We start from the raw sequence: 16,243 nt of genomic DNA, 5'->3' as shown, positions 1-16,243 counted from the left end.
TGGCAACTGCAGGGAGGGGAATCCCCACGGCAGCTGTGGGGAGGGGAATCCCCGCGGCATGTGACTCCGAGCTGCAGGGGCGGGGGTGCAAAGGACGGGCAGTGACGCCGTAGCAAGACACCGGCATCACTCCCAGTGACAGCACCTCTGAGTTCCAGCACCTTTTTTTTTAGAAAAAAAGCACTGAGTATAACTATGTCAATAAATTAAAATACGCCTGAGAACAAACGTAGCATAGTAGCTTATGAAGCACATGTTCTTAAGTTACTTCTTAACTCATTAACATTTAGGCAATTGCATCATCTTGTAGACCAATCTACAAGGTTCCTTAAATGAAAAAAAGTGAAAGAGATAAAGATGGATTCTTATCTATTTTTCTTACGCCAATTCAAAAATTCACAGCTGTGAACAGATTAAAGTGAAAACGTAGGTTATTTGTGTTAATTTTAAATTAATCTGCAACAGTCCATAAAAAATATGATTAACCATGAATTAAACAAAAAATTAAACTTGATTATAATAATTGATAATTATCATTGCATAAAATAAAGTCAACAAAGCCAAAGAACATGGGAGTAGGATTTTAATTCATCTAAAAATAGCACTTACCACTTTCTATCCTCTACCTTCAGAAAAGGATTTTTCAGTTTACCTATGTAAAAGAATTTAAACCAAATTATATAAATATTTATCAGGGTGTGTGTGTGTGTGTGTGTATGTAGATGTCTGTCCATCTATCTAATCTATCTATCTCAGGGCATGAACTTTATATGACAGACTAACAGAGTTGGAAGGGACCTTGGAGGTCTAGTGCAAACCCCTGCTCAGGCAGGAAACCCTGTACCATTTTAGAAAAAAGGTTGACCAATCGCTTCTTAAAAACCTCTAGTGTTGGAGCAACCCAACTTCTGGAGGCAAGTCATTTCACTGATTGTTGTGTCAGGAAATTTCTCCATAGTTCTAGGTTGCTTTTTTCCTTGATTAGTTTCCATCCATTGCTTCTTGTCCTGCTTGACTCCCTCTTCTTTGTGGCAGCCCCTTAGATATTGGAACAATGCTGTCATATCACCCACTACTCCTTCTTTTCATTAAGCTAGACATACCCAGTTCCTGCAACCGTTCTTCATGTTTTAGCCTTCAGTCTCCTAACCATCTTTGTTGCTCTTTTCTGTACTCTATTACTAGAGTTTCAACATCTTTTTTCATATCACAGCGAACAAAACTGGATTAAGTATTCCAAGTGTGGTATTATTAAATATATTAACACTTCACGTGATCTGGATTCTATCTCTCTGATAATGCAGCATAGGATTGCACTGGGGTTTTTTGGCAGCTGCAGCATACTGCTGGCTCATATTTATGTGACTGTCCACGACTCCAGTTACTATTTTTGAGCTAGGTACTACCTATACTATACCTGTGCATTTGGTTTTTCTTGCCTAAATGTAGAACCTTCCTTTTTACCATTGAATTTCATTTTGTTAGATACAACCCAATGTTCAAGTCTGTCAAGATCCTCCTGTATCTTAAGCCTATCTTCTGGAGTGTTGGCTATTCCTGCCAGTTTGGTATCATGTGCAAATTTGATGAGTTTCCCCTCTATGCTCTCATCTAACTTTTTCTATCTTATCAAGTAGTAGGTTGTGGTCAACTTTGTCAAATGCCTTACTGAAGTCCAAGTAAATTATATCCACAGCATTTTTCTGGTCCACTAATTTAGTTACTTTGTCAAAGAATTCAATTAAATTTGTCTAGCATAATCTGTTTTTGACAAGCCCATGTTGACTGTTGTTATGACTCTGTTTGCCTTTAGATGTTCACAGATTTGTTGCTAGATTATCTTTTCCAGTATCTTCCAAATATTGATGTCAGGCTAATAGATACCTTTTTTTCCGTTTTTTGAAGATGGAAACTATATCAGCCCTTTTCCAGTTCTCTGACAGTTCCCCGATATTCCAGGATCTTTGAAAGATATGCCAGTTCCTTCAGAATTTTGGCTTGTAATCCATTGATCCTGGTGATTTGAACTTGTCTGTAGCGCACAGGTACTTTCTTCCCATTTTCCTGCCTATTTTAGCTCGTATTCCTAATCTGTTTTTTGTACAATACTGTTTTGATAGGTTGGACTGTTTCCCCCCCCCCCTTTGTATAAAGATAGATGCAAAAATGAGTTAAGCAGTTCTGCTTTCTCCATTATTTGTCATCTCCTTGGCATTTTCTTCTATTAGTTTCTTTTTTTTTCTTGCTTTTTACATGTTGAAAGAAGCTTTTTTGTTATTTTTGACTTTCATCGCAAGCCTTAATTCATTTTGAGCCTTAGCTTTTCTAACTTCATGTTTGAAGGCTCGGCTATTTGCTGATATTCTGCCTTAGTTATGTGCCCCTATTTCCATTTTTTATACTTGTCCTTTTTGTTTTTCAATTTATCAAACAGCCCTTTGTGCTGCCATGCTCGTTTCTTTTTGAATTCTGTTATTTTTCTTCTTCATTGGAACTGTGCTTTGTTGTTGTTAGTTGTGAAGTCGTGTCCGACCCAGGCCTTCCTGTCCTCTACCATCTTCTGGAGTCCATTTAAGCTCACGCCTACTGCTTCAGTGACTCCATCCAGCCACCTCATTCTCTGTCGTCCCCTTCTTCTCTTGCCCTCAAACTTTACCAGCATTAGACTCTGGAATTGTGCTAGACTAGGCTTTTATAATTTCTCTTTTCAAAATTTCCCAACCTTCTTGGGTTGTTTTCCCCTTGAGGATTCTCATCCCTGGAATCCTTCCCAAGCTCTCTCTAAGTGTATTGGAATCAGTTCTTAAAGTACAAGACTCTAATTTGACTTTGTTCTATTTCCTGTGGCTGTAATGTTCAATTCCAATATTGCATGATCATTTCCGCTCAAAGTTTTTGTACATTCAACACCATCTCTCATTTCATCTCTGTTATTGAAAATTAAGTTCAATATGACTGACCCCCTAGTTCCCTTCTCTAGCTTTTGAGAGACAAAGTTGTTTGCTAGGTTTGTCAGATCTTCCACTTGGTGCAGAGTTTGTCTTCCAGTTGATGTTGGGATAGTTAAAGTCCCCCCATTACTCTTGTGATGTGCTTCCTACATACCTTAGTTAACTGACTTGCAAAAAATTAATTTGTTTCCTGTTTGGTTGGGTGATCTGTAATATACACCTATGACAATGTCATTATTTTTCTTTTTATATTGACTCAAATGTATTCAAGATGGTTTTCATCACTGTTCTGCTTATTTATGTAGAGATGTAGCTATGTCTTTTAAACAATTTAAATCCCTATAGTTGTATATTCCATTGATGCGTTTCATCCCACTAAATTTCTGTATTGGCAACAATATAATATCTCCCCTCATGTACTTGAATTACTAGTTCATTCTGTTTATTCCTTATACTGTGTGTTGGTGTAGACATTTTGGTCCTTTTTAACTAACCCTGTGCTTGCTTTCTACATAACATGTTTTATGTCTGAGTCCCCCTTTTTCCTTGTGACCTGTTTAATTAGTGCACATAGTATGGCACATACTATCAAAAGTTGATTTTCTTTGATAGCTAGGTTGATATTCTTAACTGCACAAACCTCTTTGTTAAAAACACAGATGACCCTGTTGGTTTTAGATTGCTGGGGACAAAAATGTTTTGTATCAATTAACTCTCTGTGTCCATTATTAAGAAAAACCCTCCAGAAAAACTGAAATTACTAAGTAATTCAGTATTTTTCTTTGATGGATGAAAACCATCTCTTTTGTACAGCTTTTTATCAGACCAGCTGCAAACATCATGACAAACATAACCAAAACTTACACCTCTCACATTAAACTCCACTATACAGTAGTGGCCAAAATTGTGGAAATCTTTTGGGAGAAGTGTATTTTTGAGGTTTGATGGCTAATAACACCACTTTTTTTTGGAGTAGTACCATAAAATTATATATCAATGGAAAGATACTTTAATCAAGAACGTAATGCAGCATAGTTTGTTCACTTATCTGTACTGTATTCTATGAAAAGTTATAACCAAATAATCAGAAAAAGGAAGCACAACTTGCTTAGGTTGATATCAGGAAGCTTTCCGTCATCTCATTGTAGCCAATGAGCATGAATGTTTAGAGAGCCAATCAGGTGTCATCTTATTTTGGCAATTAGCCAATCAGATCACAGTAGGATTCAGTTATTATTCAGTATTGAAGCTGAGAGGAAGACATTTGTCAGTGTGTTATGTGATCGCTATCAACCTGGTTGGGTTTTTTTTTTCATTTAGTGAGCTTGTAAACTGTAATAAAATTAAAGTAATGGTGAAAAGTTCACTGGTTGCCCAGAAAGCAATGTAAAATAGTATTATTAAGTGAACAAGGCTACAGTTATAAAGAAATTAGAAGAAAAATTGGTGTAAACTTAACCAAAGGTAGCATTTCTACTGTACACTTTTCCCGAAAGGTTTCCACAATTTTGGCCACTACTGTATGTTGGCCTTTTCTTTTTGCTTCTTATATATAGGTAAAACCTCTGATAAAGGAAGACTACAGGCTATTCTGCTAAGTTACTGTCCCAAGCTCTGGAAATCATTCTGTACAGAAAGAACATATTTTTTAGATAGGTCATTCGTGCCAAGATGTACAACAACAGCAACGTTATACTCTTTCCTAGCATCTTTCCTATCTTAACAATGCACCTCTTTTCTCTGCTGGCAGTAGCACCTAGCAGACACCTCACCTCTTTCAAAACCTCCACATACTTTCTTAAATTGACAACTCTTACAATTGAATCATCAACCAAAAGGTGGTTTCTCTTTTTAGATACGTTTCTTATTAGATATATAATTTGTCCTAAAACTATATTTGATAGCAATATTAGTTTTGTCTTGAATACTTACTTTTTACTTTTTGGTCTGCCAATTCTTTCTCCTATTTAAGAGAAATAATATTACTATAGTTAGAGATTTTTATAATTTAAAATTTACATATTCAATAACTAAATAGCTTTAAATATTTGTGAAGTGTGAGCTACCAAACACATACAAGTAGTTTTTGGATTTCAACAACAATTGGAAATGAGATTGCTATTGTTAAGCGATGTGGTCATGAAGCATGATACCATGTGACTACATTGCTGGTGATGGCAATCCCGGCACTCCTGGTTGCCATCAAAACCCTAAGACAACACATGGGTCATTAAGCGGGAAGAGCAGGAATGCAAGATATGGAGCATGAAGATGTCACAGGGAAAATAGGAGAAGCTCGGTGTGGGTCATGTGCAAGTTGGGGGAAATGTGGGAAAGGAGAGCACACTGGAGTGCACAGAAACAAGGGAAGGAGGGCGCAGGTGCAAGCAAATTCAGAGAGGCCAAAGGAAGGAAGGTATAATGCAGAGCAGCTTGTGAATTCCTTGAAAGCTTTCCATTGAATTTGCTTGTGGAAAATCAGTAGAGAAAGTCAGAAATGGGGAACACATGATCATGGAGCGATGCAACCTGGATGCCAAATGCCCAAATTGCTTCTTATGTGACAGAGAAGGTGCTGGATAGATATAACTGTGACTCAATTGTAAACACCACTTCTTCAGTGCCATTTTAATTTCAAGCTGAATGCATGGTCAATAAGCAAGGACTACAATTCTTATTTGTGATAAATCTTTTTGGTTTAAGTAATCACATTTTAGGCTAGAATATTTAAAATACACATGAACAAATTGGGAGAAGGACTGAGTGTGTAACTATAAATTCCCATCCCTTCTGTTTATTTACCTCATACTTTCTAAAAACAAGGAAATGAAATGAAATGGGTTACATTCTACATTCTATATCCCAGCTCAGCTTTAAGCCTAAGTTAATATAGAAATTCTGGTACAGTTAGGCAGTGTTAACTATAACCTTGAGTTTGAACTGAATTCAAAAATATCCTATATTATTCACTCTTTCAAATTCCTGGATTAAACATAGCTTTTGTACTTTTCTAACAATGATTCTAGATGGCCCAGTAAGAATTAAACCAAGAAAACATGAAGATAAAAATGTATAATGGTATATGGAAATGATCTTGAGACACAAATGGGGAAAATGCTTTTTAGGTAATGATCAGACAAGAGACGGAGAAGCCCCCAGTGATTCAACAGTAGAAGAAAGAAACTCAGGAAGGACTCGCCCTAATTGATCAGACTGTTTATGGAATTAGATCAACTGGCAGTTTTTCCTGTCTGGTTTACCTGAGGGCTGACAACACCTAAATTAACAATAATATACCATATTTCTAGTTCTAAAAATCCAGTATTAATCCATACAGAACATACATGCTAAATGCGGAACCCATCATGTAGATCAGGATATTAATTTGTCTAACTAAAATTGAAACAGAAAAGTTTATTTTCTCATGTTCTTACTTCAGGAGTGGGCAACCTTTGATAAACAGAGCCCATGATAGACAGCAATGCAAAGTGAGCAGAATTGTGTCTTATACACTGCTACCAGGATTTTCTGAATTTTGAGTGTATGTGAAATTTTATACCTTACAATGCTAAGCATTCTTTAATGGTTTGCACTAATATTTTTAAGTCTTTCCCATCTCAAAATACCAATAGAGATGAATGGAGGTTTATGCTTTCCCACATCTATGAGGCCTCAGTCTTTCCCTTGCAAATTATGAATAAAATATTAAAATAGCAATTTTATATAATTTATTTCATATTCACTGTTTTTTGCTATCTTTCTTGGAAATTAAGTAGTTTACTTACCGCATTGTTGATTTCTGTGCTTGATTTCTTAACCAAAAAGAGATCTTTTTTCTTTTGATCAATATAGTTCTTAATATCTTTTTCAAAAAGAAAAGAATAATTTAAATTATTTTATGTCATCTAAGTTATTTAAATGGAACAAAGTCTTTTAATGAAGGGAATAAAAATCAGCTTTATTTTAAAAATACTTGCCATCAATGTGAAGTATTTTCACTCCCCAACTCAAAGCATTTGAGAGTATACTACCAGAAGGTATCAATTCCTGAAATACAAATATTGAATATTTCAATCATTAAATTTTGGCATACAAATATTTAAGTACAACAAGAAAACTTGGAGTGCAGCTACTCTGTATCCTCAGCCTCCTTCTACCCTCTTAACAGAATAAAGTACAAAAGCAAAATTAATTGTATTCCTTATGGCACTATGGAAATAAGGTTTGCCTAATTTAAGCTTAAGTAAACACAGCACTATGTCTTAATAAAAACAATTATATACTGGTTGACATCAGCATACAACCACAAATGGGAACAGAATCTCAGCCGTCAAGAGAAATGGTTGTTAAATGAGACAGCCACATGTCTGCAGAGAAGATTACAAATGACCATCATATGATCGCTGGGTGTTTGACAACGGCCATAAATGCAGATAGGTGGCCAAACACTCAGATCACAATTACCCAACTTTGAGGGAAAGGGGGCATGGTAACAATATTATATAAGTCAGAAGTAATTTACAGGCCATAAGCTCCTTTCCAAGGCCATCATAACTTTAAAAGGTCATTAAACAAATGGCCGTAAGTTGAGGATATGTCTAACATCTAATTTCATAACCTAGCATTATCAAAAAGCCATTCTAAAATCACTTACCAGTATTTATCCATTAGCAAATTATGTAAATTTCACGTAAATAATGATAATAGGTAAGAAAGCTAATTTGAAATGAATAATAAAGTAATGTTATTAAGTGATACGTACCTGATCCTTGATTGCCTTTTCCACTAAAGATTTTCCTCTACTCATGCGCACCTATATTGAAGAAGAAATAAAGAGTATGTGTGGGTTACAGCTGTTAGTGCACACATAGGGTTATTTAAAATACCGGTAGTTACTCAGTGAAGTTTATTACTGAGTTTTTTAAAGGTTCACAAAATTACTTAGTTTAGTATGATATTAAAGTTAGTAAATTAGAATTAATATATTAGTGACAGCAAATCTGATGTAGTGATTAAGGAATCATGCCAGAAACAATGAGTTTTAGTCCTTCCTTAGGCAAAAAGCTAGATGGGTGACCTTGAGCTAGTTACTTTCTCCCAGTCCTAGGAAGGGGTAATAGTAAACCACTTCTGAAAACCTTGCCAAGAAAACTGCAGGGACTTATCCAGGAAGTACTCAGAATAGGGCATAACTGAATGGGAGGAAAAGATTAGTAAGCTTAGCTATTCTATCTATCAATAAGCATAAACAGCTTATTTGGTGATAATTTTTAATTTTAGATGGACATGTCTGCTAGCTAAACTATTTCTATTACCAAAATGGAATCTATATGACTGAATAACAGTACTTATATTGAAAAAAAAAGAAATAAACAAAAACACAAGAATTACTGACCTATTTAAATATATGAGCAATACTACAAAATGTTTGCATGTAATATTCACTGATTTGACTACCATTTTAACTCAGCCAACAGAAATGGATTATGGACAAATTAGTTAATACTGATATGGATCGCTGTATTTTTAATGTAGTAAAACAATTATATTTTAATACAACTACTACAATGAGGATACATTTATTTGCATTGCTTATGGAAGTAATATTCAGTGTATTGTTTAATTTTTACATACTGTTGGTGGTGCCTTATTTGTCAACTTTTTTAAAGTTAGCTATTTTAATGTAAGCTGATGATTCTCTTGATAAGAATTGATAATGTTTAAGAAGCTAATATATTATTGTTCCAAGGAACAACTAAAAATGAGTTACACCAACAGCAAAGTTATAAATTTGGGATAATGTCTGAAAACATTTAAATAGTCTACTGGACAAGCTGCTATAGAACAGTTTAGCAGTTTAAATACTGAGAAACAGTGCTTCATAAAACACTTTCCAAGATGAAAGCTCACACTGCATATATGTCAATATCGTAACCACTGAAACTGCTGGGATATTTATGATTTTTTATCAAATGAGAGGACAGTTAGCAGGCCCAACATTAAAGTTCTTCTGTGGCAAAATTATTTTGCTAATGCTATTTGAAGCAGGAATTTGATGGTCAAATGTCCATTATCTAAGATTTTTACAAGACATATAAATAAGTTCTGCAAAAGATCTCTGGAACATTTCTTAAAAGAACTTATGCCTTTCTTCTATGAACTAAATTGAGCTTATCTTCAATTAAAATTTATACTGAAAAGGTTCTGCTTAGGTTTTGCAAATTTACTTTTCCCAAAAAGTGAAAATAATGATTGGGTTTGTTAATTTCACAAACTAATTTGAAATGTGTGATATGAATTGATGGGTAAATATTAACTCTCATATACAACTTTTATCTTTGAAGCTGCAAGAATTCATTTAAAGTTTGGAAAGTAAAGAGATTTTGTGAGATTATCCAACTCTTAGCAGGGAAAAAATTTCCACCTACTATTCATCAAGATGGCTCAAAGTAAACATTGTATACCAGATTTTATACCAGTTTCAATGAAGTGTGATCTCCTCTTAGAGATGGAAAGTACCAGAGTCAGAAGGCCTAACCAAGTTCTTGGTTTTGTCAAGATTTAGCCTATGTCTGTTCCTCCTCATTGTCATGCTAATAACTCAATAGCATGGTAATATGGTAAATTGATGTGGTCCATAATCTTCTATAAAGTTCAATACAGGTAGTCCATTGATCTATGACCATAACAGATCCTGCCCATCACAGTCACAAATCTAACAACTATTAAGTAATATGGCATCACTTAACAACCCCCACCCAGTCCTCCCTGATGGAATTCTTAAATGACTGTGTGGTTGTCAATCAGAGCACAAGATGCCTCAGGGTAGGGGAAGCCCTGGGAGGCCTTCACCCAGCTGGGTCCAAAAAGGAGGCACACAAGCAGCAAAAAGTATTCCAAAACAAAAACAGCAGGGGGAAGATTTAAGCTAGATTAGGATCCCAAACCATATTCAATGATGAAGTGGCTTACAAATATGTCTAGAAGCTGTGAGAAGCCCCAATGGTTTGAAACACCAGGAAGAAACTCAGTGCTCCATTTACTGATGGAGTTTCAGAAAAGGAAGCCACAGAGCTGGCAGTCAGGAGACTGAGACCTCTCTTGGCTCTCTTGGCTTTGGGGAAACCAGCCCATGTAGGTACAGGAGGCAGTTCTGGGACAAGCTTCCCCAAATCTTTGTCTTGCTTTACCCCCTCCCGCCCAAACCTCCCTTTTCATTTTCAATTAAGAAAACAAACAAACAAAACAAAAAATGATTTGGGAGGGACAGACTTCTCCCCCTCCCTCCACTAGAATTAAGTTGTTTGCCTCTGCCCTCCAATCTCAATGTCCTTTAATCACTTAAATTTCCTAAATTTATTGCATGCCTAAAAAGAGGGTGACAAAATCTTTAAGTGACTTACCTTGATGACTGACTGGAAGAGGAAAAGAGTGGAAACGGAAAGAAAATACTTTTTCAATGAGAGCTCAGCACGTTCAGCAAATGGCTGCAGCAGAAGCTAGGTCCTAAAGGGAGTCAGACAAGCAGCAAAAAGCTTGGAAACCTTTGGAAAACTTTCTGCTGTTTGTTTGACTCCTTTTAAGATCCTGTTCCTGCTGCAGCTGTTTGCTGCATGTGCTATGCTCCCAGTAACTTTGCAGAGTATTTTCTTCTCCACTGTAATAAGATCTTGCTTTTGTGGTTGTTCTCAGATTAAGAATTTATTACATTATCTTTTCTATATCTAATACCGTATTTTCTGGCGTATAAGACGACCCCCTACTTTTAAGAAGTTTTTCAAGGTTTTTTGTCTTATACGCCGGAAAATACTTACATGCCCTGCCCTGTCCGTCGCAGAGGAGGCGAAGGCCCGACTGGCCCCACCAGCCGTCCCGCTGCTCCCGAGCTTCTGCCGGCCCCCGAGGTGCAGCGTTTCCTGGGCGGCAGGCAGCGCCGCAGGGCAGCCGCCACCCCGCCATGTCTGGCGCCCCTCCTGCTTCCCCCCCAGGCCTTGAACTTCTCCCATTCGGCGCAGGGCGGGGCAGCTCCGCCCGCAGCCTCTTTTTCATGTGCCGCTTCCCTCTCACCGTCGGCCGAGGCGCGCTCGGCCCGGGCTCCCGGTCCCTCTTCCCGGCCGGCTTCCCGCCCTGCCCCTCATGGAGCTGGACTGGGCGTGCAGCCTCTCGGTGTGGCTGCTTTTCCTGGGCAGCCTGGCGGTGCGGCTCCTGCGCTCGGACCTGTTGCTGAGCCGGCGGCTGCTGCTGCGCGTGGGGCTGCTGGCCGTCCTGCCACTGCCCCTCAGCGCCGTGCTCACGGCGGCTGCCTGCTGGCTCGTCTCGGCCAGCACCGCCCGGCGGAAGCGCAGCATCAGACGGGAGCAGGACTTCCCTGCTGGCTCCTGTCTGACGCTCTTCCCTCTTGAGGCAGCTGCTGCCTCAAGAGGGAAAAGCGTCGGACGGGAGCCGGCTCTTCCCTCTTGAGGCAGCAGCTGCCTCAAGAGGGAAGAGTGTCGGACAGCCGGCAGGGAAGTCCTGCGTGCGCGCGCATGTGCAGGACTTCCCTGCCGGCTCCCGTCCGACGCTCTTCCCTCTTGAGGCAGCATCCCCGAGGACTCCTTAGGAGCCGGGGAGCGATGCTGCCTCAAGAGGGAAGAGCGTCAGGCGGGAGCCGGCAGGGCAGTCCTGCACACGTGTGCACTCCCCAGCTGCTAAGACACCACCCACTGATTTTCCGGCGTATAAGACGACTGGGCGTATAAGACGACCCCCCAACTTTTGAGGTGATTTTCATGGGTTAAAAAGTCGTCTTATACGCCGGAAAATACGGTACATTTGTCCATCATACAATGCAAAGCAATGGTCTACATACAGCAAGGTTTGTATAAAGAAAATAGGTGTTCTTTTATCTAATTTTAAAGATGTTTTGAGCACAGCTCACTAAAGATTAATGTAAATCTTGTGGAAGTAAAATGATAGAGTAGGTATGTGGCCATTGTTGAATTAAATCTGTTTTAATTCTATACCTACACATGTATATAAAGTTGAATCTCTTCAGTTTAAGCTTGTGTCTACTTTTATACAAATATATGATGTGTTTAGAATAGTATGCATAAAATAAAACAATGCAATAGAAGTAACGTAGTTAAATACTTCTGAAAATGTGATTTTAATAATGAAGAAAGCCTGAAGTAGAATGTTTTTCAATATAGATCAGGAAAGAATGAAATGATTGTATCACAGTACAAAATACTACAATGTTTTAGTCTTACAGGTGCTATTAAATTAATGGCTTCCAAAATGTCTTGCCATTGTCTATGCTGCCTAAGTCCTAGTTCAACAGTATCTGATGGGCTACACAGGTTTCCTAGAGCAGTGTTTTTCAACCTTTTTGGGCAAAGGCACACTTGTTTCATGAAAAAAATCACGAGGCACTCCACCGTTTTCCGCACCGTTGGACCTCCCCACGGTCGCTACACGAACGGTCGTAAGTCGAGGATGACCTGTGTTCTCAAGGGGTTGGACTAGATGACCTCCAAGGTCCCTTCCAACTTCTTCTTATTATTATTATTATTATTAGCCTCTTTATTTCATTTTATTTTATTTTGGGGCTTTTGTTTGTTTGTTTTTGCTGTGAAGGAAAAGGAAAGCTTGCATTTCTTTTTAATTTATCTTTCTGTATTTTCTTTTTTCTCCTTTTCTTTCTTCCTTCCTTCCCTCCCTCTTTTCTTTCTTTATCTTCCTTCCTGCCTTTCTCTCTCCCACTTTCTTTCCCTCCCTCTCTCAATTTCTTGCTTTCTACTTGTTGTGGAAACTGGAAGCTACTTGCATTTCTTTTTAATTTTTCTTGCTGCTTTTTTCCTTCCTTCCTTGCTCCCTTCCTCTCTCTCTCTCTTTCTTTTCTATTCTCCTTTTTTTCTTTCTCCCTCCCTTTTCCCCTTCCCCCTTTCTCCTTTCTTCCCTTCCTTTTTTCTTTCTTTCTCACCTTTACCATCAAAAGCACTTCACTCCAGAGGGGGGGGGGGGAAACCCCAAAGGTTTTTAATTGCTTTGGTCCAAAGGACATTTTATTATGCAACGTATCAAAAGGACAGGTTAAAAAAAAATCAGCCGTGTAATTTTTCAGACGCAAGCGAAGCCTCCAAGAGCGAAGCGGTCAGATCCCTCTATTTCGGGCTGGGGCGAGAGGTCGCGGCGAGCAAAGAAAGCGGAGCCAGGCAGCCGACCAGGCGGGAGTCTCGCATCCTCAGCCGCGCGGGGAGTAAGGGGCGCATGCTGGGGAAGAAGAACTTTTTCGAATGTTGCAGGCAACCAACCACGCGACAGCTCAGGCGAGCCGGGCTAGCCGCCCGCCCGTCCTCTTCCGATAAGCGAGCCGGTCGCCTCTCCCCAGCTTCTCTCTCTTCAGCAAGAGACCCTCTAAAGCCAGAGAAGGGGGCGGAGCTACGCTGCCGTGGAGCCCTGGTGCCTAGAGAGGTCGAGCCCACTTCTTTTCCCGGGCTTTTGCTTCCAGCGAAGTAGGGCTGTCAGCCTAGTCAAGGCTCCAGTGACCAGCGCTCCCCGCCAGAGAGTCTTGCAGCGCCGCTCCACCCGCGGCTGTTTCTCCTCCTCCTCCTCCTCTCACCGCTGTCTCCTAGGTCAGTGTTTTTTCAATTTTTCCCACGGCACACCAGGCAACATCTCGCGGCACACTAGTGTGCCGCGGAACAGTGGTTGAAAAACACTGTCCTAGAGTACTTTCATGAAACCATTCTCAGCTCAAGGAACTGCCTAAAGCTTGACTAGCTTTGAAAGATATAGAAAGTTATAAAGAACTTTCTTTCCTTAACATGCAGCATTTGTGCAGGGTTAGTAGAGAGTAAAGGAAGAAGTGAATGAAACTTACCGTGTCGGCCAGCTTAAATGTACTACCCTCAGTCTTGTCTCTTCTGCTGCTTGGATGAGGTGAACTGTTCCCACCATTACATACAGATTCTGGGCTTGGGACTGGAGATACTTGTCCAAGGGCTGCAAATTTTGCTTCTTTTTTATTAGAGATCAAGTAATTAATGTCTTTGCTGAGGAATCCTTCAACTTTCTAATTGTTAAAAAAAAGAAAATATAATTTTGGAATGGGAACACTACAGATCGGGGCTTTTCAACCAGTGGTACATTGGCACCTGATAGGTGGTACACAACCATCCTAAAAAAGTGGTAGCGGGGGAGTGGAATGAGCTGAACCGGTGGCAGCACTGCACAAGCCTGAGTGAGAGATGGCTGGAGCTGCAGGGCTGTGCGGAAGCGCCAGGATCAGCGCCAGACTCCAGCTGAAGCTCAGCACTGATCCTGGTGCTTCTGAGCTCAGAAGTGCCGATCAGCTGGAATGTTGCAGCATCTCCAGGGTCTTGTGATTTACATTCAGATGCTTGGCAACTGATTCATATTTATGACGGTTACAGTGTCCCAGGGTCATCTGAAGTGACCAAAACCTGCTGCAACCACCCAGCAGACAGGGGGAATAAAAACCAAACACCCTCCACCCCACCCCCGCTGCCAATCCTCAACAGAAATGCTCAGAACAATGAGGACAAGACAGGAGGAAAAGCACCGCCGGGCGGGCAGGCAGGCGTCTTGCTCGGCTGTGGCTTAGGGGGCACTTTTTTCATTGTAACTTTGAACAGTCACTAAGCAAACTGTTGCAAGTCAAGGACTACCTGTACTTCATCACTTTTTTCCCCTTTTTTTGGTCATGTTTTTGGCACCTTGCTAGGCAACTGGTGGTACTCGGATGTTGCCATATCGTAAAAGTGGTACAGTGGGTGAAAAGATTGAAAAGCCCTGCTATAGATTATACTCAACATAGCTTTAAGGTATCTAATATTCCCCTTCACAAATATTTGAGAAATACTGCTTACTTCACAGAATCTCTAATTCTCATTCATTGACTGTAAGCAGCCAGATTGGGAGAAGGATTATGTTAAGATAACATGGCTATACAAAAAGAGTATTTCAAATCACAAATGTTTCAAAAATTAATGTAGGTCATGCAATATAGGTTGGAATAGTTAATATAAAATACCACAAATATACTTATAATATGCAGGTTGTCCTGGACTTATGACCAAAACTGGGACTGGAATTCCTATCACTAAACAATGCAGTTGTAAAGAGCAACATCACATTATATATTCTGTTGTTTTCATTAATCATGAATCACGAGTCATTAAGTACCTATCCCAATCTAAGCCATTCTGGGTTTGATTCCTCCCAACTTGAAGCTTGGTAAAATAAGAGAATTCCTCCTCCTCCCACTCACCTATCTCTACCACATCTCTGACCCCCCCCCCAACCTTTCTTACAGAGCAGCAAGTAGTCCCCAAACTAAGTTTCTAGGCAGCTACTTGTCATGTCATTGCTCTGGGGCTTCTTGGTATGCCATGGCTCTCGGGTTTTAAGAAGACTGTGAGCCATACCATGGCACAAAGCCACCACCCTGGGAAGCCCAAGCAGCATGGCATGAAGCAATTGCCCATCAGTGCTGCAAAGCCACAGCCCAGCATCATAGTACACAGCACTGCTCCAGTAAGTCCCAGCTGCCTCCAACTCTGGATAAAATAATTTTATAGAAAATTTTGGAGAAATGGCATTTTTTATAAAAGAAAAAAACCTAATCATGTAGCATTAAATGTAGCCGACAGGCAGGCTGTAAAGAGAGAAAGAAGCTAGGAATTTGGTCTTACCAAGAATATAATATACTCAAACTGAATCTGTATTATTCCTTTTCTTTTCTATCATAAAGCAAAACATACATATTGACTTACCCCTCCTAGTTCCTTAAGATCTTTTGCAATTTTTTCAGAGAGGGTGTTAGATGGAATATCAAGATAGAACACTTTCCCAGTAAGTGGTTTGCATTTTAGTTTATCGGGCTTTGTAGAATCTTTCTTTACACTTTTCAGGGGAGGGTTGCTTCTTTCTCTTCTTTCTTGCATATCACCTGCAATCAAAATAACGAATGTGATCCTTATCAGAAATCTACCTGTTTAATCCTTAAATCGTGTTTTGAAGCAAAAGAGGATTACTGAAAAGTATATATAGGTATCTCAGCCTTGATATTTGAGGTATCAAGACTAGCAAGGAATATTAGGTATGTTTGCCCCCTTGAGTTATAAATAAATAATGAATAAATAAATGTGGCTAAATTTCCCCTTCTACTTCTATCACCTCTCCCAAATATTGTCCATAGTAGATCTGCACAATGCAGACTGGAAATAGAGTTTGGCTGAAGAGGGTTTGGACGCAGCTTCTTTTATGTGCCCTGGCCTTCTTCAGAAGGG

At 39.5% G+C, this 16,243-nt stretch overlaps 1 protein-coding gene across 1 annotated transcript in view; it reads right to left on the bottom strand.

The window, feature by feature from the left end:
- Window positions 1-16,243, bottom strand: part of DBF4 (DBF4-CDC7 kinase regulatory subunit) — a gene marked incomplete at both ends in the record, with an annotated part of 40,660 nt that overhangs the window by 20,494 nt on the left and 3,923 nt on the right. Inside the window, 7 exons of the mRNA XM_083376395.1 lie at window positions 610-652; window positions 4,884-4,914; window positions 6,737-6,813; window positions 6,929-6,998; window positions 7,714-7,764; window positions 13,813-14,004; window positions 15,728-15,903. Coding sequence (XP_083232521.1) covers window positions 610-652; window positions 4,884-4,914; window positions 6,737-6,813; window positions 6,929-6,998; window positions 7,714-7,764; window positions 13,813-14,004; window positions 15,728-15,903 — 640 coding nt within the window. The remainder of the gene's footprint in view (window positions 1-609; window positions 653-4,883; window positions 4,915-6,736; window positions 6,814-6,928; window positions 6,999-7,713; window positions 7,765-13,812; window positions 14,005-15,727; window positions 15,904-16,243) is intronic.

This window comes from Vipera ursinii, assembly GCF_947247035.1.
Source record: "Vipera ursinii genome assembly, chromosome: Z".
NCBI lineage: Eukaryota > Metazoa > Chordata > Lepidosauria > Squamata > Viperidae > Vipera > Vipera ursinii.
Note: the sequence above shows the minus strand (reverse complement) of the source record. Positions and strands in the feature narration are given on the sequence as shown.